The sequence below is a fragment of the Capronia epimyces genome, assembly GCF_000585565.1.
Source record: "Capronia epimyces CBS 606.96 chromosome Unknown aczIQ-supercont1.6, whole genome shotgun sequence".
NCBI lineage: Eukaryota > Fungi > Ascomycota > Eurotiomycetes > Chaetothyriales > Herpotrichiellaceae > Capronia > Capronia epimyces.
Genome location: NW_006912909.1, coordinates 934833 through 962299, shown reverse-complemented (window position 1 = coordinate 962299; position 27467 = coordinate 934833). Strand labels below are relative to the sequence as shown.

General features: G+C 53.4%; 11 protein-coding genes across 11 annotated transcripts; 7 read left to right on the top strand and 4 right to left on the bottom strand.

Moving 5' to 3' along the window:
- Positions 1–1918: 1918 nt before the first annotated feature.
- A1O3_07222 (uncharacterized protein) lies at positions 1919–3956 on the top strand (the record flags this gene model as incomplete). Its single annotated transcript, XM_007737332.1, has 7 exons — positions 1919–1986; positions 2051–2264; positions 2324–2358; positions 2442–3081; positions 3138–3470; positions 3529–3699; positions 3882–3956. The coding sequence occupies 7 exons, from the start codon at positions 1919–1921 to the stop codon at positions 3954–3956; spliced, it is 1536 nt and encodes a 511-aa protein (XP_007735522.1).
- A 628-nt stretch (positions 3957–4584) lies between these two features.
- Positions 4585–7173, top strand: A1O3_07221 (uncharacterized protein; the record flags this gene model as incomplete). The annotated part of the gene is made up of 2 exons (XM_007737331.1): positions 4585–6033; positions 6070–7173. The coding sequence occupies 2 exons, from the start codon at positions 4585–4587 to the stop codon at positions 7171–7173; spliced, it is 2553 nt and encodes an 850-aa protein (XP_007735521.1).
- A 265-nt stretch (positions 7174–7438) lies between these two features.
- On the bottom strand, positions 7439–9436 carry A1O3_07220 (uncharacterized protein; the record flags this gene model as incomplete). The annotated part of the gene is made up of 3 exons (XM_007737330.1): positions 7439–8264; positions 8350–8456; positions 8606–9436. 3 exons carry the CDS (start codon positions 9434–9436, stop codon positions 7439–7441), a joined length of 1764 nt encoding a protein of 587 aa, XP_007735520.1.
- Positions 9437–10188: 752 nt separating this feature from the next.
- A1O3_07219 (uncharacterized protein) lies at positions 10189–12015 on the top strand (the record flags this gene model as incomplete). The annotated part of the gene is made up of 3 exons (XM_007737329.1): positions 10189–10547; positions 10660–11674; positions 11776–12015. The coding sequence occupies 3 exons, from the start codon at positions 10189–10191 to the stop codon at positions 12013–12015; spliced, it is 1614 nt and encodes a 537-aa protein (XP_007735519.1).
- Positions 12016–12580: 565 nt separating this feature from the next.
- A1O3_07218 (uncharacterized protein) lies at positions 12581–13343 on the top strand (the record flags this gene model as incomplete). The annotated part of the gene is made up of 2 exons (XM_007737328.1): positions 12581–12616; positions 12759–13343. The coding sequence occupies 2 exons, from the start codon at positions 12581–12583 to the stop codon at positions 13341–13343; spliced, it is 621 nt and encodes a 206-aa protein (XP_007735518.1).
- A 1058-nt stretch (positions 13344–14401) lies between these two features.
- A1O3_07217 (uncharacterized protein) lies at positions 14402–15475 on the bottom strand (the record flags this gene model as incomplete). Its single annotated transcript, XM_007737327.1, has 1 exon — positions 14402–15475. The coding sequence occupies one exon, from the start codon at positions 15473–15475 to the stop codon at positions 14402–14404; it is 1074 nt and encodes a 357-aa protein (XP_007735517.1).
- A 692-nt stretch (positions 15476–16167) lies between these two features.
- A1O3_07216 (uncharacterized protein) lies at positions 16168–17559 on the top strand (the record flags this gene model as incomplete). The annotated part of the gene is made up of 1 exon (XM_007737326.1): positions 16168–17559. One exon carries the CDS (start codon positions 16168–16170, stop codon positions 17557–17559), a length of 1392 nt encoding a protein of 463 aa, XP_007735516.1.
- Positions 17560–17674: 115 nt separating this feature from the next.
- On the bottom strand, positions 17675–19284 carry A1O3_07215 (uncharacterized protein; the record flags this gene model as incomplete). Its single annotated transcript, XM_007737325.1, has 5 exons — positions 17675–17730; positions 17796–18311; positions 18366–18631; positions 18680–19117; positions 19172–19284. 5 exons carry the CDS (start codon positions 19282–19284, stop codon positions 17675–17677), a joined length of 1389 nt encoding a protein of 462 aa, XP_007735515.1.
- Positions 19285–20359: 1075 nt separating this feature from the next.
- A1O3_07214 (uncharacterized protein) lies at positions 20360–22170 on the top strand (the record flags this gene model as incomplete). Its single annotated transcript, XM_007737324.1, has 3 exons — positions 20360–20573; positions 20629–21126; positions 21173–22170. The coding sequence occupies 3 exons, from the start codon at positions 20360–20362 to the stop codon at positions 22168–22170; spliced, it is 1710 nt and encodes a 569-aa protein (XP_007735514.1).
- A 1714-nt stretch (positions 22171–23884) lies between these two features.
- Positions 23885–24634, bottom strand: A1O3_07213 (uncharacterized protein; the record flags this gene model as incomplete). The annotated part of the gene is made up of 1 exon (XM_007737323.1): positions 23885–24634. One exon carries the CDS (start codon positions 24632–24634, stop codon positions 23885–23887), a length of 750 nt encoding a protein of 249 aa, XP_007735513.1.
- A 422-nt stretch (positions 24635–25056) lies between these two features.
- On the top strand, positions 25057–26385 carry A1O3_07212 (4-hydroxyphenylpyruvate dioxygenase 1; the record flags this gene model as incomplete). The annotated part of the gene is made up of 2 exons (XM_007737322.1): positions 25057–25732; positions 25796–26385. The coding sequence occupies 2 exons, from the start codon at positions 25057–25059 to the stop codon at positions 26383–26385; spliced, it is 1266 nt and encodes a 421-aa protein (XP_007735512.1).
- Positions 26386–27467: the final 1082 nt, after the last annotated feature.

Below are 27467 nucleotides of genomic sequence, written 5' to 3'. Positions count from 1 at the left end.
TAGTCGTGCTTTGCTGCATGTCGCTCCAGTTACTATGTACCGACTGGAGCAATCTATTCGTGGAGGTTTGGGTCGCGGTGTAGCAGACAGTGCGGTACTACTGTTTCTCTCGTTATACATAGCTGTCGCTGCGCGAGTTCATGCTTGCCGTCTCGCGACTGCGCTTTGTAACGGGGCGGTATACCATCCAGAAGGCACTCGGAGTCGATGAAATCCTTGGATTGCGAGAGGTCACTTAGAGTGTCATGCCGCGGCATGGCTTCAATTCTTTCAAGCGAGACCCGGATCTGGCCAGGTCAGGGTTTTGCTCCTCCCAACAGGCTAGCGCAGATGGCATTCATCTCGAGCACAACCATTTTCAATTTCGAACAATTGCGAGAGGTGTTTGCGAAAGTCCATGGAAGAGAAATAGTATCTGTCCCTGCAAGAAAGACACCTTCAGCACGAGGGCTAAGGCCTCGCAGGCGGTGGCGCAGTGCATACTTGATAGATAGGAAGGTAGGTGCCGAGCCAGCGCCGCAACTTGTATCCTCAGGTCGAGAGGGATGGAGGTTCAGGTATGATGAATGGTCTTTGAAGGTCATCTTCTTTGTGCTGCTATTCCCGGGGTTACAGGAGTATATAGCGAACTCGTATATGGAAATCTCGCCGACGCATCACTTTGATCGAAGGTAGACGCTGTGCCCGACGGAGACCGAAGTGGTACTCGGGGTGGCTCGAAATCTGGGTCGTTGTCTGTCGGTGGGGCACTTGGATTGGTAGCGATATCCGTTCGTTGGTTGACCGTCCTCTGCGTCGAACCGAGAACAGGATCATATTCTTGAGATGCAGTGGATTCCGACGAGTTCTTCTGCAACATCTCAGTAATTCTCCCAGCCTTATCCTGCCTCCTGAACCTGAATATTTTAGGCGTTGATCCCCAGAGCGAGTTTGTGGAGTTCAAGCTTTTGGGAGTGGCTTTATCAACAACAGGACCTGCGGGCATTTGTTTGCCGAAGGACAAGAGTGTTTTCAATTTGTTCCGCTTCGCTGAGGAGGTAAGGTTGCTATCCTTGGAGGAGGAAGCATAGCTTGCAATCTCTGAGCCGTTATTTGAAGTGGCAAGAAGGTGCGACTGCGGTGGTGGTGGTGTGGCAGACCCGTCTCGCTGGTCGTGGTCGTTCAAAGGGTGCTGTCGAGCCTCCAGGAAGACGCCTTGCGATGCGCTATGCGGCTCAACCGCGGTCGGCACAGTATTTGAACTTCCATCCTCCGGCCTCGTGTAATAAGAGACGGGAGTTCCTGGTTTGGAAGAGACAATCCACTGTGTTGGGAAGCTCGTTTTGTACACTCGGTGAGAAAGGCTCATTGTGGGTGACAGCGAAAGGTCAATCTCGTCAGTCTGGAGACAGACAGTTGAGACGTCGCAGGATGCAGGACGTAGGACGGTAAGATACTGTAGGGAGAGAGGATATTAGTCGACATTGTTCTGGTCGAGCCAGAGCCAACCTCGCATGCGGTGTGATGGGGGCCGTGCAGTGTGTGCGTTGCTACATCCATGTACGGAGTACCTGGTAGGGTTAGGCTAAGAGGCCCAAGGGCTTAACCCTTGTGCCCTTGGGCGGTTCAGGGTTCAAGGTTCAGGGTTTGGGAGGCGCAATGAGCGCCATGCATATTAGGGTTAGGGTTAGGGTTAGGGTTAGAGGCGCCTTAGGGTCGACCTATACAGCTCAGCCTCAGCCTCAGCCTCATGCAGACCGCTCATCAACCAAGCATGCCACTTGAAGCAGACGGACAATATTCAAGTCTCTAAATGTACCTTCCAAGGTATTCGAAGTCGAAATCCGTCGAGCGAGACCATCACTATCATCCTGACTCCCTCCTGACGACAACGAGAGGTCAGAGGTCCGAGTGAAAGCATCTTCGGCTGCCATCTGCCATGGCAGAACCTGAGGAAACAAACCCAGTCATCTGGCCGACAAATGCTCGCCACTATCGGCCTATGCTGTCGGTATTCCCACATCGTTCGAGTGGGATCTAGGGAGACTTCGGCTGATGTTGATGTTGATAGGGACAATGGCCTCCATCTCCAGCGAGGCTTTGACGTCTTCGGCAAGAATTTGTTGTCCGATGACACTCTTATTACTGTTCTTGAGGTTGCTGGCAAAGGCGAAGGCAGCAGTGAATCAATCCGAGGTCTACTCCTACTCGCTCATCTCATCTGTGCGTACCTAGAGTTGGTCGAACAAACTTGGCATAAGGAGAATTTTGAAGCCGGCTTAGCAGTGAGTATTGTATACTGCATACAAGCATGGCGCCACCTTCACCTTCTAAACCTCTACAGAAACTTCATCAGGCCAAGGACAAAGACATGTTCTGGTAAGCTTGCTTCTTTGCCAGACGGCGCAGCAACATTTCAACAAGACAAAACTGACAACCAATTCTATTCTGATAACCCGCAGCTTGATCAACAAATTCCTGGTTCCAGCCCCGAATACGCCCATCCGGAATGATGCGAACAGGCTCCAGATCGGGAAGAGCGAGTTGACAAGACTATTTGCTAAGCTCGAAATCCCTTATTCCTTTGCCCTGTGCCTCACACAGTTGCACCTGCCTTACGGAAATGGCTCTTCCACTGCATATAAAGGTACGCACACGCACGGCAAGGTCAGGGCCAGCTACCACGATACTTGGTACATACTGCCAGTTCGGGTGCAATACAAATGCAGTGACCGGCGTCAGAACCACGCCACCAGTAATGCGAGGAACAATCAGATGGACCCGCTCCATTTCCTGCACCTCCAAGATGTGGGCGTCGACATCCGCAGCTCTCACATCGCCATTCTCTCGAGACATTACCTGGAGGAAGGTGGTCAGATGACGCTGGTTTTCAACTTCATGGATGGCCGCTGGAGCCACGCTGCTGATGAACCTAGAAAACGATTGCATGAAATCCATGAATGGTCCACGCGTGGAGATGGAGACTTGGATCCGAATTCAGTGAAGCATCATCCTCTCAACGCTCACTTCATATATTTCACGAGTGCCATGCGGTGGTGGACAAATGCCCTGAGCAGCGTCAATGAACAATTAATCGCCTACGTATGTTCAGAATCAAGCTGGCGGCTGCTGGTCGATATCAGGCTAAGACGAGACAGGAAACCTTGCTTCAAAATGAGATCGACGGTGACATTGACACTCAGGCTACAGATACCTACTCGCTGGTCAACCAGGCTTTACACGCCATTGCGGCACATCTGCAGCGGTACAATTCAGAGCTGTCGTCTGTACGAGACACATTGCACGCACTTCAGGATTACGAGAAGCGATGCAGAGATTCATGTGAAATGAATTCATCATCGGATTCCACGGCCACGACCCATACTGATTTTGATACTTCATCTACGTTTGGCCAATTGACCACGCACCTAATGCAAGTGCACACTTTTCAGCACGAACTTTCCGACAAGCTTCAAAATATCCTGGCACTGGTATACTGTCCCGCCTCTACCTCTACCTCGATGAAGCGGTCAAGTTGATCATCTCTAGCTTTTCAATCGCATCAGCATCGCAAACGACCGGATGATGGTGATGAACGGAGCAAAGATGCATGCTATTCTTGTTGCCACACAAGAGGATGCCAAAATCTCGCGGCAAATCGCGCTTCAATCACAAGAGCTGTCAAGGGCTATGAAGAGGGACAGCGTAGCCATGAAGACAGTAAGTTCACCGCTCTGCTCGAGCGTTCACCTTCTTATACCGATAATCCCGTCCAAGATTGCAGTTACCACGATGGTCTTCTTGCCTGGGACATCATTCGCAGTAAGTTTCTGCCTGTCATTCATCTCCGAGATGTCTATTTCCTGCCACCTAGGTGCCACCGTTGACCCAGGTGTGCGTAGGCTCTATTGGCCATGCCTTTCTTCCAGCAGAGCACCTATCTCTCTCATGCTTCTAAATTCTGGATCTGGGTGTGATTTGTACAGTCCCGACCACCGTCGCTGCATTTGCATTCTACTGGTATTGGAGGAGTAGGGAGGAGGACAAGATTCAGCATATGGAGGCCGCAATAGACTAGCCATCTCACTCGTCGTGACACTAGGCAACTGAGTTCATTTGCAAATCACAAGCTATATTGACGCCTGTGGCGTTACCTTTTTTGTCTCGAAAGAACTCGAACTTGGGCTTTGATCTTTAACAAAGTCCTCGACCGGGAAAGCATCCGACCCTGTATACAACACAACCATGTAGCCAAATTCAACACTACAACGGCACTGGACGGGCAGGTCACTACAATTGTCATGGGTGGTGAAAGCTAATGCAAGCTGCAGAGCACAGCCCAGTCCTAGTGGCTAAGGGGCTTGTGCCCATTCGATCCTACCCCGGTGCTTTCGACATGACCTGTTCTGCCTTACAGCACTGCCACCGCCACAAATTCTCAAAAACCAACATGTCATGAGGAAGGACCACTACCCACATGATATCCTCACATAAGGTGGAAGATATTTACCTTCTGCTGCAACTGTCACCTTGCTTCCAACCCCTTTTAGTGGCAACCAAGCTTGATACTGGTCCTGGTACTGGAAGCAAGCCAGCCTTCGCATGATGGATTCTCAATCAAAAGCTTTCGAGCCACCGCTGGAACGACCTGTCCAGTTACGCGCTGACGAAAGTCGATTCGAAGCACCATTGGAGAGACCGGCGGAGGCGCCACCAGACCTTCCTTTTGATCAATGCAACATGTTCTTCGCTGTTGATGTCTCTGGAAGTACCGCAGGTCTCGTGCTGGCACAGGAAAGAGCGGCCTTGGAGACAATTGCGGACCATCTCCCGAGCCAAACAAAGGCAACGTGCAGAGTTGGCCCGTGGAATCACGAAGCCCAACCCTTGCTTCGGTTGGACGAGCTCGACGAGCTTGTATCTGATGGACTCACGCAACCGCTAGTGCTATTGGAAGACCGTCAGCATCTGAAGGCTGTTAAGGACTCACAGCTATGGTTTCTGTTCACCGATGGTGAAATTTTTGACAAGGAAGTCAGATACTTCGCGAAAAGTATCGATGAGCACAGCGTCCACAATAAAGCATGCGTACTCGTCGTATTTGGTTATCGAGGACGCATGCCGGCTCTCTGCAACATCTCGGTCGTAGTAGCATTGTTCGGGATGGCGTCTGATGCTGTCTTTCTGTTCCACGACATTGACACCGAAGAGCTCTTCATTTTTCAAGCCAAGGGATGTTTCGGCTACCTACGCGGACCTGCTCAGCGAGAGATTAGATTGGAACAATCGACACGTTGGGACGAACTTCCGACGACAAATTACGAAGCACTGTTTACTTCACGCATACCATATCCCCGTGTTCTGAACAAAAATGAGATACTCCTTCAAGACGGAACACGCCTCGATCTTGACCGGATTACCAAAGACAATCTCACGGCTTCGGACGCCGAAGCACTTCTCGACAACGATACCGACCTGATTTCTATTATGATCTCGATGAGGTCCAGCGGAAGGGTGGAAGAAGCCAAACGATGGGTGCGAAACAGAAAGGCTGCCATCGCTACACGGGTCCAAGACCGAATCGATGTTGGCAATCATGCTGAAAGTGCCCTCGGCGCGGTCGTGGATTCCCTACAGAATCCAGACGACTTGCAGACTACATCGAGGATGCAGAGTAGGCTTCGCGACGCACACGTTGCAAATTGGCTGCGCCTCATCCAGGATCAAAGAGCCCAACAGGAAAGGACTGTCATGGCCGAAAACTGCTTGCAGAGAATGTCGCCGAGACATATGCCCCGCCGCCCCCGCCACTCGCCGGTGGTGCTATCGCCTTTGTCTCGCATCTCAAGGCACAAGGCCAATAGATATGAGACGAAACCAGCCGATCAAGGCACGGGGCTCCCGACTGAGTTGCCATCACCATCCCGTCCAGATCTTCTTGAAATTGAAAATGTGAGAACGGAAATCACCTTCTGCCCTGGGCTCACCATTCCCAAAGGCTATCCCCTTCAAACCCTGCCTTTCCTCACTTGTCCGCTGTGTGGAGAGAATATGGTACATTTCGCCATTCTATTGAAAGAAGTTCCCTAGGGCCTCAGAACCTTCACTTCTGGATTCCCGAGTCCCAAAAGCGTGTGTGAGGTGCTATACCCACTGGCACTGGCACCGTACCGCGAAACAGACATTATTGCTCGCACAAGCTGCTGTGAAGTGTGCGCATATCACCTTGTAAAGGCCAAGAGCTCGCTGCATGACGACCGAATTGTGGCGGCTCTGCCGATAGTTCCTCCCCTCGTACTTCGGGAGAACAAGCAGAGGTGGTTGAATACGCTGGACGAGGTGCTCGAGGAGCGATTTGAAAGACGGAACTTACTGGCGATCTTCCTTGCCATCACGACCGAAGCCCTCGAGCACGCGAAGCGGGACCCAACACATCAACTCGATCTCCTCGAGGCCATCCTCCATCATGTATGCCAACAGCTCAAAGACGAATGCCGAATCTCCTTTGACGGCCGACTCGGGACTATTGACCAGGCTGTCCAGGCTTACTTTAGCTCGAACGAACCTGAATCCGAACCAACCTTTGCCAATGGGATTCTCACACACCCCATCGAATCCTTCACCATCATTTTTGCAAACACCACCATGATCGGGCGCGCAATGAAAGTTCGAATCCTGTTTATGCGATTCGTGCTTCTGCTCACTAGCAAATTCACCGAGGCTTCCGGCCCCGGTCCCGTCACCACCACCTCTGCCCTTGCCACGGCGTACCTGAAGCTTCTGAAAGAGGACCGGGCCGCTGTGTCTCGGAGCGGGTTTCCGGGCTACGCGACACCATCCACACCGACACCGACACCGACACCGGGGAATAACTCCTCCACACTGACACCGGGGAATAAGAATAACTCCCGTCGCGCCGTCACGGTCGACGATCTGATCGCCTACTCGCTCATCACGGCGCAGGACTTGGCCACGCTCAAGATCCTCGGGCCCATCTGGCATGATGTCGAGCACGAGGCAGAACCGGCCTTGTATCTGTGTTTGTTGAAGCTGGCGCACGAGAAGACCAAACCTAGCAGTGCGTCTGTCATGCTTGAACGGTGGCGCACCAGAGGCGGGCTTGAGGAGGTGTTTAGGGATCCTACGCATGTGACGGATGATATGATAGATGGGATCATGATCATGTCGCCTTGACAGTCGTGTCAAAGGTTGAAAAGTTCCATGTTCTCTATCAAAGGGTCGCAGGGGGCGCATGCAATATAGTATAGTATACCTAAATCAGCCTTCTGGTGAAAGGATAAGGCTGGGAATGCCTGAATTTGACAAGGAAACGGTATGTACGGTTGGATAAGTATATAGTCAGTCTATATACATAGTAGTATATAGTATATAGTATAGTAGTCAACTAGGTAGTAGTGACAGCAAAGGACAGTCATGGTAAAATAAAACACGTAATTCCCTATCCCAAATCAACGTCTAGATCATCAACTTCAACGACCTTGATTGGTTTGGACAAATCAGGAGAATAATTCATCGGCCTCAAGTTCTCGATCTCGGGATCGATGTCACCAACATGGCGGTCGTTGCCGTTGGCCAACACCCGAGGCTCCATCTTGATGGACATGAGTGATCGGAAACTGGTGACGTCCTTCCACGTATCTTCGATGGCGTCGTAGACCATGTGTAGAGGGTCAATGAACTCGGCAATTAATCGGTAGACTTGGTCGATATACAACACGTCGGTATAATGGATGGCCACGAGACGAACGAACCAGTTCCGTTCCAGGAACCCCCGCGTCGCCATGGCGCCCACCATCAGGAGGTTGAACACGGTGCAGTGACACACGTGAGTCATGGCCATCATGTCCATTCTCGACAGTCTCGACTGCAAATCCAACACCTGGGAGCGAACACATGCCGCCGAAGTGTTGAAGCTGATGTTGTTGAGGTAGACCGACAGAAAGAGTGCAATCTGGTAGCACCGTTGCAGTTCCACCGCCTCGCTCGGCCTGAGGCCCTGGCCCTGGCCCTGGCTATTGGGGTCCATCCTGGCAATCGCAGCCGCCGTGTCCGGCAGCAATCGTGCACTCGGGCTTTCAGACCGCCACGTGAGGGTTCGTGCGTTGACCGCAGCACAGAAGGTGTACCATTCGCGGTCACAGGTCCACAGCTTTCGGTCCAGTTCGACCACTTCCCGGACCCGGCCTGAGTCCCCATGTGGGTGCTTTCTGACCAGCACGGCGGATGAGTTGTGGAGGAAAGCACTGATGAGGTTGATTTTGTTACTGTAGTGGTGCCGCCGTGGGTACCGGAATCTCAGCAGGAGCCCGATATATTCAATAGTAAATCTGGGACATGGACTTGACTTACACTGCCATCTCCTTTTCTAGGTCGACACCTTCCACCCCGACAATCCCAGATATTCTTTGCAGAGCTTTGAGATGCATTCTCCCCGCCTCGCCGTCGGAGAACAGAATCTGCGAGTCGACAGTCAGTTCCATGTTAGTTGGAAGCAATGCCGGCCACGCCGTTATTCATCTCATTGTAAACTAACAGCGGATATCTGCAGCACCACCACCAGCCCAGCCCTGGAGAATGGACGGTAATAGTACCAATGAGGACTTACCGAAAGTCGGAGCAAGAACAAAATGGCCTGGTAGCATGACTCGTCCAGATTTCGGGACGACGGGTCACTCAGGATCGCGTTCAGTTCCGCCAGACAATGCGTTTGTAACCGTAGCCATGGCGGAATCTCCCACAGCGGCTGTTGGCCCTTCTCCACCGGCGGAGGCAGCACGACACCAGGACCTCCGCGAAGAGAGCCGGACAGGAAAGCGGAAGCAAACGTGGCTACTGCGTACGCCAGGACCGGCGACGATTGTACCTGAGACAGATTATCAATCCAAGACCAGCCTTGTAATAAATGGACGGCAAACGGCCGAATAATCTTGATGTAGTAAAATAGACTCGCTTGTAATTCGCGGTCATACTTGAACATGTCGGGCGCAAAGGGATCCAGAGTCTGGCTCCCGAGTCTCGAAGGGGGAGGCACGATGCTGCCGTCGATGAGTATGAGTCTCTCGCTCCTGTCTGCCTGCAGACGATGCAGCTTGAACGACCCGTAAACCCATCGACCACTGGTTTCCATCAGTTTCTGGCGATATTCCGAGAGCAGTCTCTGGTCGCTGGTTTGATCTTGATCGGCCACATCGTTCACAGGGACAGGGAGGGAGCCAACTGCGTGAATTGGTGGGGTTGAAGTCAGAATGGCATTTGTCGTAGGATCAAGGACGAGGCTTTGGTGGTGCGTTTTTCTCCAGCCTCGGTAACGACTAGACACGTGGGACGTGATCGCCTTGGCCTCCGCGGCGGCTTTCTTGGAAGACCGCCGGCGGAAAGATTGCGAATCCTGAACGATGAACAGGAGTGGACGAGGCTCGGGGTCACGAGCAGCCATGCTGATCGAGCCAGTCAGATTCAGATTGGATCAGATCGATCCTGAACCTTCGTCGTTTCCCTCCGGCCAGTAAGCCGAGGGTCAGGGTTCTGCAGAAGTCACTGCAGCTCTCTCCGCCGAAGAAAGACCAGACTTGCCGCACAGAAGATGGCCTAGAGGTAAGCCCAGGTGCCCGAGCAGAGCCTGTGACTGACAGCGGGAAGCAGCACGAAAGATCCCAGGGGGCATGCCGGCCTCCACGGGCATGGTGTGATATTAGTACTACTAATCGGGAATATGGGGCATCTCTGGCTGACAAATCCTTGGCGCTACTAGTGACCCGCTACTGGCCAATGATTAGCCGGACAGACACTGCTAAGCCCCGGCCAAGCTCACTAGTATGCACGTTAAAATAGCAGCACAATCAGTGTCTCAAACACCACAGAATTCCTTACCGATGAGGCAGTAATTGGAGGTAGAGACGGCAGAGAGGCAAGTACTAAGCAGATGGAGTCTCGTCCAAGGTCTAGACTGCCATCCAGTTTCCGGCTAGGCTCTGGAATTCATGCGAATCCGTGCCACCGAGATCTCTGTGAGTGTATATTGCCCCCCGCAAAGTCCATTATGATCTATCGCCCCAACCTTTTTTCACCTTCACCGACCCTCTTCAGAGACTGAGTCTTTGTCACCAATTCCTTGTTTTGTTTTCAAGCAGCAGCAGGTTTTCAAGCAGCAGCAGCATCAGCAGCAGCATCAGAAGCAGCATCAGAAGCATGGACAGCCAAACCCAAACCCACCAGGCTCCGGTTCTCAATAAACTGCCCACCATTTCCACGGTGGTCAGCATCGAGCCCGAGCCCGAGCCAAGTTTGGGGCGTCACACGCCCAACGACATCCGGAAGGATGAGAGTCAGACCCAGTCGTATGCCCAAGCGGTTCGCGACCATCCGCCGGCTTTCCTCTGGTGCATGTACATTGTCTGGGTGATGCTCAGCTCGAATTATACCAACACGGCCGGAAGCTCGGTACTCGGCATCCCTCGATTCCGCAAGGACTTTGGCCATCCATATCAGGGTGGATATGTGCTCGCCGCAAAATGGCAGTCTGCATACTATGGGGCATCCTCCGCAGCGTAAGTGGCGTCCAGATCGATTGAGCCTTGCATCAGTCCTAGTATACGGATATAGAAACGGGTCTCGTTAACACTTGTTATGTGAATCCTAATGCTGACGTTTTTTTTTCAGGGGTGTCTTGGGTGCAATAGGCGCCGCCTGGCTCTCCGACAAAGTAGGCCGCAAACCGATTCTAGGATTGGCCCTCATCGTCAAAGCTACATCGACCACTCTTCAGGTGGTGGCCACGACGAACTCTGTGTTCTTCGGTGGCCTTTTCCTGAACGGACTCAGTACCGGCGCCCTCACCACCATGGCCTTCACCTATATCGGCGAAGTGTCTCCCTTGGCCTTACGCGGCATCATCTCCGCCGGCACCCCCATGGCGATCTGTTTGGGAGGACTGTTCGCCGCCATCCTGACCAACTACACGGGCGAACAGGATTCTCGCTGGGCATATCGAACGGGCTTTGTGTCCGAGTACGGCTTCGTGGCGGTGTCGGCCGTGTTCCTGCCATTCATGCCTGAATCCCCCTGGTGGCTGGTCGGTCGTGGAAAGGTCGACAAGGGGCTCCGATCCCTTCACAAATTGGGCTACAGCCCAACCCAGGCACAAGAACAAGTCAGATCGATCTGCGACACTCTCGATAAGGCAAAGGCCGAGACCTCGGGCGCCAGCTACATTGAGTGTTTCCGTCGATCAAACCTGCGACGCACCATCATCTCGGTGGCACCGTCGTCCATCCAGGCCCTTTCCGGCGTGGTGTTTGTGTCGGGTTATTCCACTTACTACCAACAGCTTGCCGGCTTCAGTACTCGCACCAGTTTCCATCTCTTCATCACTCAACAGGTGCTTTCCATCTTCGGCAATTTCTGCTCCTGGTTCTTGATTGATCGGGTGGGACGACGATCCTTGAATTTCTGGGGTGTCGCCCTACTCACGGTCCTGCTCCTTATCACCGGGGCCCTAGCAGTTGCCGACACTCACAGTACAATTAAGGCGACTGTCGCCTTGATCTTGTTCTATTGCTACGTCTACAACGCCACAATCGGCGCAGCAGCTTTTACTATCATGACCGAGACCGCCACCGCTCGACTCCGGGCCAAAACGGCATCGATGGCCTTTGTCTTGCAACAGGCGCTATTTGTAAGTACTACTTACTCCTTCTACTCAGAGTCTCTCCAGCCCGGGCTGTAGCAGGGCATGTCCATTGCTTTCTGACCGCATGCTTACCACCTATTTTCCAGACCATGTGGGGGTTCGTTCTGCCATATCTGTTCAACCCCGACAAGGCGAATCTTGGAGCAAGGGTCGCCTTCATTTTTGGCGGTCTGAGCGTGCTTTGTCTGATCTACCTGTGGACATATCAACCTGATACGGCAGGATTATCCTACGAAGTGATTGACGAACTTTTCATCAAGCGTGTGCCTGCGAGACAGTTCAAGCATTACCGCACGAGCAAGACAGACGGACCAGGCGTGGAGTAGTGAGGACGTTGGACGACTAGAGGCTTATCCGTCTCGTTGTACTCCGTAGATCTTAAATATATACTGATTTGAGAGCGTTCACTCTGTTCAAGATTTCGCTCCTCTCTCCTGTTCATTGCCAGGGAATGGTAGGATGCCGAACCTCACATATTAGATAACGTTCGATCTGTAATTGCAGACCTCCAAAGAGCCTTGGGTTGTCGAAGCGCAAGGCTGAGGTCGAGGCCGGATAATTATCGGGCCGGCCATTTCCTTTCTTGGCGTCCTTCCACGTCCCGCCATCGTCGTTCGTCATCGGGAACTGGAGTTGGGACTCTAGATACGGAGTGAGTCGACCGTCAACCGCAGTGGACGAGGCAACACTGATTACAACTCCTACCCTCGCATTGTCGCGCCGACACGACTCGCTCTGTCACTCGTACCGGCTCTAGATACCGCCAATTCTCACATCCGTGCCTATATCACCGGATCAGCCTGACCGGTTTCAGCCTGCACCTGCAACAACGTCAACTGCGGTCGAGGCAAGCCGTCCCGTCAATCCTGCGACATTCACTAGTTTCTCATCATGTCTGGCCTTGAGAAGGCGCTCTTCAACCTGAAGGTATGCCTTTGACACTTCCCCCAACGTTCAGCCACACTCCTCGGAGGAGATCGACATGACTCCGCCTGATATCTGATATCCGGATCGCAGTGCAATTGTTGCCTTCTGCTTGAACTTCATTGCTGACCCCCGCCATCTGCAGTTTACTTCGAAGCAACTCAACCGACAGGCGGCCAAAGCCGACCGCGATGCCCGCGCCGAACAGGTCAAGCTCAAGAAAGCGCTGACCCAGACGCCTCCCCAACCTCAAATTGCCCGCCTGTATGCCACCAACTCAATCCGCAATTCACAACAAAGGATCCAACTGCTCACGCTGGCGGCTCGTATCGACGCCGTGGCGGCGCGTGTGCAAACCGCCATCACCATGCGGACGGTGACTGCGTCGATGGCCCAGACCGTCAAGGGAATGGACGTGGCGTTGAAGAACATGGATTTGGAAAAGATCGGGGCCGTCATGGAGAAGTTCGAGTCTCAGTTCGAGGACCTCGATGTTGTTACGGGATATTATGAAGGCGTCGCCGGTGGAGTTGAGAGTCAGCAGATCGGAGTCGAGGGCCAGGGCGAGGTGGAGGCGCTGATAAACCGCGTCGCCGACGAGGCTGGTATCGAGTTGTCCCAGGAGATGCAACAGCCAGTGCCGGAGCAAGAGCTCCCCACGGCAGAGTCGGCGGACCGGGCCAAACTCGAAGAGGGCTTGGGCGACAGATTGCGGGCTTTGAGGAATTGACGAGCGAATCCTTCTTGCCGGCATCATTCTTCTTTTCAATGACAATCACAGGCACGTCCTCCATGAAACCAGCATGGATAGTAATGCTGGTGAATGAAGGGTCCTGTCCTTTTCCGGGCTTGTCCCTGTCCAAGGCTCGAACTCTTCCATGATGAATGTTTTCTCTGGGGAGAATGGCTCGGTATCCTATTAGCTGTACGGAGATATGAGGCGTCTGTATGGATACGATGGAAGGCTGTCCATTCTATTTTCTCTTATCCATTGCGTTGGAATCGGAATCGGCATCGGAATTCGAATTCTTCCATCTCTACACCATGATCTGTCTATCTATTTCTATCCCAGCGTTATATGATTGCGAGTCACCACGAACCAAGCTAGTAGAGTGTTTCCCCGATCTCATTCTCTGATTATGTTTCGAGTGGTTTCCCCGATTTCTTTTTATTGTTCTTTTTCTTTTTCTTATTGTGAGCATATACCTAAGGTCCTGGGAGAGTATGGCGAGTCTAGAACCCGCAATGGAGATCTCATATCACGCGTGTAGAGGCAAAGGCAAGCATTTAAACAGGCCATAACTACCAGGTAACTACTCATGTTCTTAACCAGGTAGTTTTCATGGTCATGATCGTGGTCATGGTCATGGTCATGGTCATGGTCATGGTCATGGTCATGAAATAGAATTCTGAATTCATTGATTGATTCCCTCCCTTGCTTGCAGCTACAGAGTTCCCTTTCTTCTCAGATCAGGCTGGCATGGGGACGAGCCCGAGCCTGAGTCCGAGCCCGAGCCCGAGACCGGCTGCACCTACAGATAGTTCCCTGTAAGACGTATACGTATCACTGATAGTTCCTAGTAACAAGTATCACTGATTTTTCCTAGTAACAAGTATCACTGATAGTTCCCGGTAACAAGTATCACGAGAGAAATCCGTCTTGTTCAACTGTTGCATAAACAGGGTATCAGATTCAGGTCTGGTCTGGCAGATCTAGACGGTCATTGCAGAACTGCCATGCAGACTGCCTCCACATCACCTGCCCTCCGACCATGCAGACTGCCTCCGTCAGGACGCCGTTACCACCGAGTTCAGAGCGGCTTTCCATTGATGCCACCTTCGCTCGGCCAATGCGACGATCTCCACCATCTGGTCTACGCCGACATTGGAGCCGCCGTTCTTCTCAATCCGCAGTATTGACGGCGAGCCCGTCGACGAGCCCGCGTCCACGGTGATGGATCCGGTTTCGCCACACGCTTCTTCCTCAAACCCATCCGTGTCCATGAGGACCCAGAATCCATCCTCGCGGCCATCTTGACCGAGCACTCTCTTCTCGGGGACGAAGACGCCAAAACTACTGGGCACAGGCATGCCTCGTAGGTCGAGCTTTCGTGCATCGCTCACCTCGGCAGAGCAGAGCACCTGTTCTAGATCGGCATCCCACCATGCCTTGGGGAGGAGCGTGTTTTTCAAAGCCGCGTACAGCGCCAGCCATGCGGCGTCGAAGATCGACCCACCATGACTGATGCACGTCATGTCGATGTATAGCGTCCAGTATGCCTTCAGCCGAGGGTCCGTGTCGAGACCCAGCTCGAGATCCTCTGCTTGCGGAGGCGGTGTGTAGCTGATCTCCAGGTCGGAAGATCTGACCAGCTGCGACGTGTGCAGCAATGACAATAAACGTTGTGATATTGACTGAGCTTCGGTCGAAGGGGTCGTGTTTGCCGGGTGTCTCGGCGAGCAGCCGGTGGCGAGCTCGATATTCGGGACCACCAGATTGTACAGCGGGATTGCCGAATACACCTCCTCCTCTTCCTCAGCTGCAGCTGCTGGTGTGGATGATGCGCCGGATCTTGTGATTCTAAAGCTGGGGATCTCCGTGACTGGAAGAATCTCGGCGCGGACTCCGCACACAATTGTTGTTGCGCCGATCTTGACCAGCGATGAGCCATTGCAGTGGGTCAAGGAGCCGACATTGAGTTGGATGGAGCGAAACTCTGAGGGCGCTCGGTTTGACGGTCGCCGAGGCGGGTTCTGCTTCAAGTGCGCGTAGAGGAGGGCATTGGGGGAGATCAAAGGCATGGCCGACGCGGGAACCGAGGGGTCGCGGTCGCTGGAAAGGCCTGATGTGGTGGAGGGCATTCCCGCCATCGAGGACGCGCAGTGTTTCGGTCAAGGCATCTTCGAAGAGCTGGTGGTTAATTTCTGAGAGCGGTAGTATGTAGTTTGCGATAGACGGCCGATACAGTCAATTCACAGTATAGTGGGAGGGAGAGAGGGAGATACTCTGGTTGTACAGATATTCTCGACGCCCGCCGAATTTGATTTGTTTTTTGCCTGGCAGTATAGCAAAGGCGGTGGGTAGGGCTTGGCACTCTGGAACAGGAGGCGGTGAGAACTGCCCCTCCCCCTCCAGAGTCTTTATATGAGACGGTTGATTTGAATGCCATTAGCGAAGACCTTTACTGAGTCGAGAAGCCCGGTCTTCTTCATGATCCGGAGTCACAATTCATAGTCGCCGCCTGCTCAGTGCGAGGGACGTCGAGTCTTAGGTGTGATCTACTACTTCCTACTGCGGTCCGGTTGGGGATGAGCAGAGTCGACACTCGGGACATGACCGAGGAGCGCTGAGAAGCTTGCGGAGAACCGCGACGGTTAAACGGCTTTCGCCATAGGGTGTTGACGGACAGAGCAAGCTTGGCTTCATTCACCATCTTCCGTACATCAAAAGCATTGATATTCACAGCTGGCTCGAGTTGACCAGGGTCAGGTCTGGCTGCAATTCCTCTGTCGAAGCCTCTATCCTGATTGTCTTCACCCATTGTCAGACTAGGATGTCGACCGTCATCTTGGGCGGAGGTATCATCGGCCTGTCGACCGCCTATTACCTTGCCCAGCAGAAGGAAGCATCGACAACGTCCCAATCCCAATCCTACTCACTCTACATCGTCGAATCTTCACCCGCGCTTTTCGAATCAGCCAGTGGATACGCCGGCGGCTTCCTCGCCTTGGACTGGTTCGTCCCTGCCGTCGCAAGTCTCGGTGCACTCTCTTATCGCCTGCACCGTGAGCTGGCCGAGAAACACGATGGTCCAAGGAGATGGGGGTATGGCGGAAGCCATGTCTACAGCCTCAGTGTCGAGGATGTGGGTGTCAGTGGGCCGGGTAGGAAGGCTAGAGGCGAAGACTGGTTGCTCCAAGGCACAAGCCGGGCCGGGCTGGTCGGAACGAATTCTGAAGCGGATAGGAATTCCCATGTTTCTCATTCTCAGCACGCCGACAGGGTGAATGTGAATGCGGATGGCACACCTGCCGTCTTCACGCCACAGCCTGGTGGGACTCTGGAGACGATTGCAGGGCCCGAGGAGTGTGCCCAGGTGGAGCCAAGAGAGTTGTGCGAGTTCTTGCTGGACGAGTGCAAGAAGATGGGCGTCGAGGTGTACCTGTCTACAAAGGCCACGCGCGTTCTGACTGATGACACGGGCGCCTTCAGCGGGTTGAAGTTGCAGTCGACTGACGAAGACCGCCCGGCGGAATGGGACGTCGAGTGCAAGAACGTCGTACTAGCGGCAGGCGTCTGGACCCCGAGAGTGTTCAAGACGCTGTTTCCACACAGCAACTGGCAGATCCCCGTTGAACCGTTAGCCGGACACAGTATCACGGTGAGGTCACCACGGTACAACACCCCCTTTGTCGACCCGTCTAAACGACGGATCGGTGGCGGGGACGAGAATTGGCTGTGCTACTCTATTTACTGCCCTCCTGGTCAGCATTGGCCGTACGCCCCCGAAGCATATGCCCGCCTGGCCCGCAATGGGGAGACCGAGCTTTGGCTTGGTGGCTTGAATCATAGCGACCTGCCCGTGCCGGAACTGGCAGTAGACGTGAAGAAGATGATCGACCCGGAATGCATCAAGGATCTCCGCAAGACCACGGTGCAGCTCGCAGGACTGGCCAAAGAAGGTGATGATCTGAATCAGGATGACCTTGAGACCATTCGGGAAGCACTCTGCTTCCGACCGGTGAGCTCCACAGGAAAACCACTACTTGGGCAATTGCCCGAGAAATATCTAGGCGGCGTCCGTGTCGGCGGGGGAGGTATCTGGGTCGCATCCGGGCACGGTCCGTGGGGGATCACTTTGTCTTTGGGGACGGGCCTGGTCATGAGTGAGATGCTGCTGGGGAAGAAGACTAGTGCCGATGTTGGGCTGCTGCGAGTCGCTTGATTGCACTAGTCTCCTGCTTCCGGTTCCAGCATTCGCCAGTCGTTGTATGAGAAACCATCAGACAACGGCCATTGGAAATCTTGAAAGAGCGTTTCTGGCGACCACCCAGTGCCCATCATGAGACTAGTGGAGTCCATTCCTGGAGAGATGCCTGAAAAGGGTTTGCCGGTACTGTTCGCCAACTCATCTACGCGTCGGTTAGCTTCATGCCTCTGGATCTGCAACCACGGACTTACCTTCGACACCGTCGTATGGATTTGGGTGGCCTCCAAACTCCTGTCGCCAGAGCCAGAGGCTGTCAAAGGACAAGCTCAGCCCGAGTCTGTTCCGGCAGCGCAGCCAAAGACTATCCGGGGTGCCGTCCGGCTGTGTGATGACCATTTTGCTGGTCCATAGTTGCGACAAGATGATTGTTACGCGGGCTGAAATGTCATCCGACCTCACGCTGTGTTTTTTGCTCAACTGAATCGCAGTGAAGTAGCATTTGCGTCCTCGCTTTTCGTCTAGGGAACCAGCAATGTGAGACCTCCCGACCCGTAACACTATGAGGGCGGCGTGGGTCAAAACCGACTGTGATGCACTTGGACCGAACTCGGCAAATTGCTCCTCCTCATCTAATTCGTTCGTAAGCTCGATTAGGGTGCACGCATCAGTGTACAACGTGATTAGATCCGCACTGTCAATGTACGATGACGGCGCGATCAGGCGGTTTGTTGAGAGTAGTGCCCGGGCACTGAGAAGAAGATAGCGATCTGGGAGATTTTAGTTAGATTTTGGTGCTACAATTCTCGTGTTGCAGCGCCTACCAATTTTCGAAGGACAATCCACTGCCAATGTGCTCAGCTTTGAAAGAACATTGTTGACGGTCGGACCCAGGGTCACGTTGCGAACCTCCGGTGTCTGAGAGAGAGCGACGTGTTCGATCTCAAGGATTGCCTCGCTATGCAGCTGGCTCAGCCTTCGTTGAAAGACAAGTGAAGGAGGCAATGCGGTCAGTGGATCCTCCTTGTAGCCCTCATGAGAATACGTGTCGGACATGACTAGCGGGGGCAAACCTCGGTAATTATTGACCCTGACGCTGGATCAGTAGCTGCACCGTGTAGTAGAGCATTCTCCTCACCTTTGGCAAGTCAACAAGCATAGCGCCCATAGTTTTGTCCTGAAATCCCGGTGTTGGCGATCATATTTGAGAGGAACCCTGGAGAAGTCTTGCACAGTCCCATAGACGTGAAGGCCAATGTTGCTAGCTAGTTGTATCATGGCGCCGGCAAGGGTTGGAGTCGTATCCTTTTGTAGAGTATTTATCGGCATCTGCCAAGTGCAGAGCAAGATGAGAGCCTGTATGGTGGCCAGAATCTTGTCCTGGCAGAATATTGCTGTCTTGGCCGCTTCCATCACCTTGGGAGCCAATAGGAGGATCAAGGTGGGATCTTTCGAGTACTTCCGCGCACCAATGGCCACAATTGTCCAGAAAAGAAACCTAGAGCTGTTGTGGCATTCATTGGGCCGCAGTTTCTTTTGGTAAATTGGCAGATAGGGCAGGTATTTGTCGAAGAACCTAGCGGGTGGGCGTCAGCAAGTGAGCGTCCGGTGGACAGGGGTTTGGTCCCACAGTGAGAAGCATTCATCAATGTCCTGAGCATCCACGTTCAAGTCATCGAGAGTTTGCGGCTGCGTGTTAGGATACTGCGCACATGTCGAGCGCATGGAACAGAACCGCGACATCTCTGTGATCGGAGGAGCTGGGTGGGTTTGCTGTAGACTGGCCGCTCGGGAGCCTACTCGATTCGGTGAAACAGAGGCGGGTTCGTTGAGTGGCAAGCGCCAAGCGCAACCGGGCACGTCGCCAAAGGAGGGTTGGTTCTCACTCTTCTGAGCTGGAGAACTCTCTTGGACTCTCTTTTTCAATAGGTCCAACTCGGCTTGCAATTCCGACTTGCTGGTCTGATTCAGTCTAGGTCAAATAGCGCGACAAGGAAAACACTATACGTGTGACGCTTCTCCCTTCGGAACGTTGTCGAGACAACACATGATAGACCCTGCCGTTTGCAACGTGAGCATGGCTGTGAGTAGTCCTGTGACGCGTCGCACCGAAGCTATGAAGTTTGCTCAGCAAGGTTTCCAAAGAGATCTGTAACCGATTGCGAACAACGAACCTTCTGCTGACGACACTCAGTGCATGCTTTGATCCTCGTGCCCTTAATAGCCTCCATGGTATCGCTCATCGGTTCTGGGACGTGTATCAGCGGACATTGACCAATCCAAAGTAGCGGGCGTCCAAAACAGGATCAAAGGGATCCAACCATAACATGTCGGGAGGTCTATAGTCCGCCGGATCTGCCTGCCAAGTCAACGCTCGATGACAAGGGAGCCGGAGGTCCAGGGGTCCAGAGATGTAAGTGTAGGAACCGTGGGAAGGCTAGGTGGTTAATGGGTAATGGGCAACCCGGCTGCGAATGATGTCTGCTAATCGACGCTAGATTAAGACTTTCCGCATTGCTTTTCTTCCTCAATGAGATGTGAGCCTTCAGATGCAAGCAGATATCGCTGTACTGAAGACGAGGCGGCACGAGCCATGAAAGGTCTCTTCTTGAGGGATCCTCAGATGTGGTTGATGTCGGAGAAACAGTATTTCCGGATCCGGATCCGGTGCCAAGCAATCATATCTCCGAGGTCCGACTCCGACTGCAACTTGGAGTCGTTCATTCAAAAGTTCACACTTCTGCTTTGTGAGAGGTGATGTTGTTGATATCGAACCGGGAATACATGCAGCCCTGTGGGACGCTCTCCAGAAGGCAGGATGCCTGTGCGTTTCGATCGGGGCCATCGTGACTGGAGGGACATATACCTGTTCAGGACGGCAAAGACTATCCTGCGGCGTTCGCAGTTCCCCCCTCACTATGGAAACCCGTACATCTCGGTCAACAAGTCGTTACACGATCCAGAATATCTTATAGGACGACTAAAGCGCGCCCAAAGGCTTCACAGGAGTACGGAAAACTGGAACAACTATAGTGAGCGAGCCCCGGGTTTGTGTGCGCTGCTGGGCTGACTGACCTCTTCTGGCAGATATACTCAAGTCTGCCAATGACGGCCACACGGTCGGAATCAAAGACAATATCCTTACGAGAAACCTGCCGACGACATGTGCCTCGAGAGTGCTCAAAGGGTTCTGCCCTTCGCAGGATGCCACGGTCACAAAGTTGCTGGAAAAGGCGGGCATGCTTGTCCTAGCCAAGACCAACATGGACGAGTTTGGCATGGGCTCACACTCGATGAATTCTGCGTATGGGCCAGTGACCAACGGTGATCCTCGCCGGCAAGGCGCCCTATCGGTTGGGGGAAGCTCTGGTGGTAGCGCGCTGGCAGTCGCCCTCGATCTCGCTCACGTTGCAATCGGCACGGATACGGGAGGATCGATTCGATTGCCTGCGGCTTACATGAGCTTGGTCGGTTTCAAGCCGTCCTATGGTATGATTTCGCGATATGGTGTGGTGCCCTACGCAAACTCCCTCGACACTGTTGGGATCATTGCGAAATCCGCGGCCGACATTAGGCTCACGTTCGGTCAGTATGATCCGCAACTGTCGGTGCCCCAAGTTGACCGATCCAGATATCCTCTCTCAACCGGATGCGAGCGACCCCACATGCCTGACTACTGGCTCCCGAACGCGGATCCGAATGGCGAAGAATCGTCGCAGGGTATCGGTCCTGGAGTCCAAGATCCACTTCACCCCAGCCTTCACTCCTCGAGAAAAGGCTCCTCCGATAGCGCGAGCTAGGGCGAGGAATATGTTTCTCTTCCAACGAAGTTTTGTGCGACGAATTGGTGTTCCTTTAGAGTATAATATCGCCGAGATGCATCCGTTGGTACGCTGGGCCTGGACGGCGACGTTAAGCCATCTGCAGACGTACGGCTTCGAAATTGTTCCTATTTCCCTACCGTCCACGAAGCATGCACTCTCATCGTACTACGTTCTTGCTCCCGCCGAAGCTGCTTCCAACCTCGCCAAATACGACGGTGTTCGCTACGGTGCGCCGCGGACTCGCCCTTCCGATGATGATGATAAAGCTGGCACTCTTTACTCGGGGTATCGCCACGACAACCTGGGCCCTGAGGTCCAGAGGAGAATTCTACTGGGGAATTACAGCTTGAGCGCTGGTGCAATGGACAATTATTTTATCCAGGCCCAGAAGATCCGGCGTATGGTGCAAAAAGACTTCAGCACTGTTTTCAGAATGCCACATGCCTTCCACGATTATGCTCCTGTCAAGAACGGAGTGGATGTGATCATCGTGCCCACGGCACCAACTCCTCCTCCGCACATTCAATTTTTGAAGGATGCCAGTCCTGTTGAGTCATACATGAATGATGTCTTTACCGTCCCAGCCAGTCTGGCGGGCCTTCCAGCAATATCTGTGCCTGGACCCCGACATCCTGATTTCCCATGGAAGGCTGAACGGGCAGTCGGGATACAAGTCATCGGACAATACGGGGATGATTTCTCAGTCATATACTTCGCCCAGAACTTCCTGACCAACTTCCACAATTTGAAGACTCTGGACCGTCTGCAGCACGATAAGGTATTCAAGGAATTCGGATCCTCCTAGTGGTGCTGTCAGGCGTTAAGCCAGGCCTGGCACCCTGCTGCCACATAATGTAACTGAAAGGCACCTAGTGCAACTCAACACAGGGGATGTCGTCGTCCTGAGCACGTGCTCTTCGATGCCCTAATGGCAGAACAACGCGACTTGGCGTCCTTCCTCTCTTGGAGTGGTTGATCTCTGTCACTGCTGAGAGCAAGCACATTGGCTTTCAGAACAACACAAACACACCACACACCTCAATCTCTTCCATCCCAACGACCTTTTCCATTTGTTGCAAGACTTGTCTGTCAGCTCCAGTCGTCAAGATGTTCCCCGTCAGTATGCCATACGTGTTCACCATGGTGTTCCTTGGAAGCATCGTTTCCGTCATCGTGGCATTCTTGTTCATCGAGTACTTCATCAAGCGAACATTGACTGTCACTGCTGCCTCAGGCAATGCAGTCTAACAATCTGACAACTAGAGGACTGGAACGGCAATCACAATGTGAAAAGTGAGAATTCAGCACGACCCTTTTGATCATGCGCTGACTGCCTTTCAGAGTGGTGTAGTGAACCCACAGTTTGAGCTGCGCAGTGTGAGCTGTAACAATACGACAAAGAGAGCTGTAACGACACGACAAGGAGAGAAGTCCAGAGTATCAACTGGATGCGTGGCGTGCGCCCACCGACCAATCTTGACTCCGCCGTCACTTGTCACTTGTAACTCGGCGCACAACCTCTTGAAATACTGGCGCTCTCTATGGCCACCTTATGCTTGTGTGTCGGGCATACTGAGAAGGACGGATCTTCACCACAACAAGACGCAACTTGTACAAGCACTGGAGCAGGAATGGTGAAATGGACAACTGAGGTGTGAAGCGCACATGCCCAAGTCAGATTGTGGCGTCAGTCATCCCACAATGAACGAGATTCTTGAGCTGTGTACAGGAATAAAAGTGCTCGACTGATTCAGTCTACATACATGAATGACGATTCCTCCTTGCTGCTGCTCATGATGCCAATGCCGATGCCGATACACGAAGTAGTCCCTTGCCATTCAATGCTCTGTCCCATCCAAGCCACGCCAAACCAGACCAGCACAACACCTAACATCTAATTCGTGACCAAGCCCAGGCTCGTCTTTCCACAAGAGAACACGGGGCCACCTCATCCTCTCTCACCTCTCCTCTCACCTCACCTCGCCTCACTTGGGGTCAGGGTCGTCAGGGTCAGGGTCAGGGTCAGGGTTAGGGTTAGGGTTCACTTGGCTTCTGCTTTTGATGCGGTACTTAGGTAGTTGTGTGTGGCTCACTGGTCGACTGACCGACCGACTTGACTGCCGCTCGACCAGACATCACATCCCATCAATCACATCACGTCACGTCAGCTTTGTGCTCTGTTCTTGTAACTGAGCCCGGCACGGATCAGATCATAGACGGTCCGCTCACGTGACCGCTCCGCGCGGGCCTGCGCAGTCAGCTAGCTTGGTGGGGAATGGATTGATGTATCGAATTCGCCCCCGTCGCCCCCCACGAACACAAGTACAAGCACAAGCACAACCACGCCAATGAATTCCCCTAAACAAACGGGAGCCGATGACATGGCTCATAATGATAGTAAAACGCATACGCATACGCATACTGATAGGAGAGTGAGTTGTTTGATACAATACCTATCTATGCACTAAGTTTGCCAATATGAGTGGCTGACAAGTGAGCTGTCCACCTAATTACCAAAACTATATCGCATCAGCCTGCGTCCGCGGCTGATAAAAGTCCATAATCTCCTTTGTCAGCGCTTCCCGGACAATCGAGCCACACAGTTTGGCATACGGATTCGTCTTGACCGCCAATTGCCGAGCGGTCTCGTTTCCATACCTGCCTCCCAACGCCAGCTCTCTGCTCGCAGCTTCGGCCAGCCGATCCCTCGGCAGATCTCTCAGACCGGGAACGGCGTGCAGCATCATGCGGGTTTGGTCCGACTTGCTCGCCAACAAGAGTAGATAGCCTCTGTGCGTATGCGCGGACGCGAGCACTCTGGCTTCGAGGCTCGAGATCGAACTCGAACCCGAACCCGAATTCGAACTCGGCATAGATGAGGTCGCTCTGCCCGGCGTGGCAAGCTCGATGGCCTGAGCGAGATCTTGCAGGATCTCCGCGACCGCTGCTGGGCTGCGGCTCAGGTCGGCGTCCGCCACCAGCATCCGCCGGGCCTGCGCTCGATTGTTCCATGCAGATGCGTACGAGGGGTTGTCGGCGATGATGGCTGACAGTTGGGAGACGCAGAGCTCAATGTCGCTCCGTGCCGGTGTCGCTTGGTTGAGCGGTCGGAGGGCGCGTTGTTCTTGCTCTTGCAGCGCCGACAGATGGCCTTCTTCCCGCGAGATGTCACGGACCTGGACGGTCATGGAATTCGAAAGAGAAGATTCTGGATCAAATAATGCAGATAAGACACAGGCGTCATTCTTGCTTAGATTGAAGCGATCCATGGCCTGGTCGCATTCGATGTGATTTGACTGCTCGAGCGAGCGCCTGGGGAATCACTGAGTATGAGCCGGCACTGTTACAAGTTGTCAGACAGTCTTGAGGTCGGTGAAGACGATTACGAGGTAGAAGTGGTGGGTGGGTGTTGATAACCTCATCAGGCCTCGAAACCCGGATGTGCACCCATGACCCGGACCGTCCGCTTATCAACGGCACCGTGGGCGGGCGAATGTTTCCGGCTTGGATCCTGCTGACCGTCATTCTTATCTGTTGTTAATGTCTGGGATTGTCGTTGCTGTCTTATATGCTCCTCTTTATTCTGCACTCGAGTGAGACTGCGAAGAGCCCAAAGCGAAGCGCAGGTTTTCGACCCGGACAAACCGACTTGTCGACACAACATCAAGCACCCATAGACGATCAAAATACCATGGCGCCGATTGCTCTTGCTCCTACCCCAACCCCAAGCCATGAGCTGATTCACACAATGCATGACGGTTCAGTGGACGGTCAATCTCTTCCCAAGAGTTCAAATAAGGTGGCAAACTACCGAGGGTACGACCATGTGCACTGGTATGTGGGCAACGCGAAACAGGCAGCGGCCTTTTATGTCTCTCGAATGGGGTTCGAGAGAATTGCATATCGTGGCCTGGAGACTGGCTCAAGACTGGTTGCTTCTCACGTCGTTCGCAATGGGGATGTCACCTTTGTCCTCACCTCGCCTCTCCAGAGCCCTGACTGCACGACTGCCTCTCTCTCTCTGTCTGACGAGGATCGACGGCTGCTCGCAGAGATTCATGACCACTTGCGAGCTCACGGTGATGCGGTGCGTGATGTTGCTTTTGAGGTGGACGACGTGGCTGGACTCTACGATGCAGCAGTCGCCAAAGGGGCGCACTCACACCAGCCACCACAGACCATCAGCGACAAGTCTGGAAGTGCCATGTATGCTCAGATACGGACGTACGGCGACACAATCCACACCTTGGTCGACCGGCAGCAGTACACAGGGGTGTTCTTGCCCGGGTATCGAGCCGTGACTGAGGTCGAGAAGACGGCCAAATATCTCCCTCGGGTCGACCTGGAGGCCATCGACCATTGCGTGGGTGAGTGAATCCCGTTGCTATGCTCGCCAACATGTAGGACGGTATTCAGCTGACGAGGAACAGGCAACCAGGACTGGGATGAAATGGAAGCTGCATGTGAATACTATGAACGCGCACTGGGCTTTCACAGATTCTGGTCAGTGGATGACAAGGCCATCTGCACCGATTATTCTGCTTTGAAGTCGATAGTCATGGCCAGCCCAGACGAGAAGATCAAGATGCCCATCAACGAGCCGGCCAAGGGTCTGAAGAAATCTCAGATAGAGGAATATGTCGACTTCTATAATGGGGCGGGTGTCCAACATATCGCGCTGAGGACAGACGATATCATCACCACCGTCACCAATCTGAAAGAGCGAGGAATCGAGTTCATCAGCGTGCCGGATTCGTACTATGAAGCCATGTCCAAGCGACTGGAAAGTGCCGGGATGCAGCTGAACGAAGACTTTGCCGCCCTCCAGAAGCTGGGGATTCTGATTGACTTTGACGAGGGCGGGTACCTGTTGCAACTGTTCACCAAGCATCTTATGGACAGACCGACGGTCTTCATCGAGATCATCCAGCGGAACAATTTTGCCGGATTCGGCGCTGGGAATTTCAAGGCGTTGTTCGAGGCAATTGAGAGGGAGCAGATGGCTCGAGGGAATTTGTAGCCGAGGGGGACCGTCGTCGTGAGTGAATTGGCCTAGGGGGCCTCGGAGAGTTGGTTGCGCAGCCACAACCACGACATGTAGGCAAAGCAAAGTTCATAACAGAGCAGAACAGCATAACGTGCGAGAGAAGCAAACAAGACTGTGTACCTGTCGTAGGTTGTAGGTTGCAGGGCTGAGGTATAGTTGCATAAGGTAGGCTACATTAGGTACCTGGTACCTTATGAATAGTACTCCGTACTATAGGATAGAGAAATGCCCGGAGCCGAGGTTGTCTACACGGAACAACATTTCTCCGACCCGGCGGGCTTAGGCTTGAGACTGGCAGCCTGCACCGTCCATGCACCGCACCTGGAACTATTTACTACTACAACCTCAGCCTTCATCGTCGCCAATGCTGATCTGTGCGAGACACAACAATGTTATGAGGCATCGACACAGGCCATGAGTGCGAGTCTAGCTCAGTCACGGGTTCGACAAGCCTGCGAGCCATGCAGGTAGGTCTGTCGTGAAGTTGAAGTTGTCGTACGGGTGACCGCCTGGCTAATCAAAGGGCGAAGGAGGAAGAAGACCAAATGTCCGGGCGAGAAGCCTGTTTGTTCCTTCTGTGGTCGCCTCAATCAAAGATGCACCTACGGCAGGCCTTCAGATGCCCCAGGTCTGCGGGTCCAGAAGGGCCATCGAACCGACCCTACAAAGGTGCGAGCCGTACTCCCTAGCCCTCCTAGAATCCTGAACTGAAGGGGTCGCTGACCACGCCGGAGTGAGCAGGGGAGAGACCACTCTGGAGATCGCCTTCAGAGTTTGGAGGCTCGGATGGATGAAGTCATGGGTGCGGTCAGGTGTGTGCCAATCTGCCAAACTCGATTCGAGACACTGAGGGTGTAGTACTCTCATCGAACGACAATCAGATCAGTCGCAGTCGGGAAGGCACCCAACCTCGAGTCCCCCAGACGAACCCGTCTCAACTCCACGCCAATACCTGAATGAGGTCGACAGTTGGCATAACGGATGCACAGGCTTTGACGCGGTGAACAGGTCTGGCAGCATCACGCCACCTCGAGCATGTTCTGACCAACGCCAGG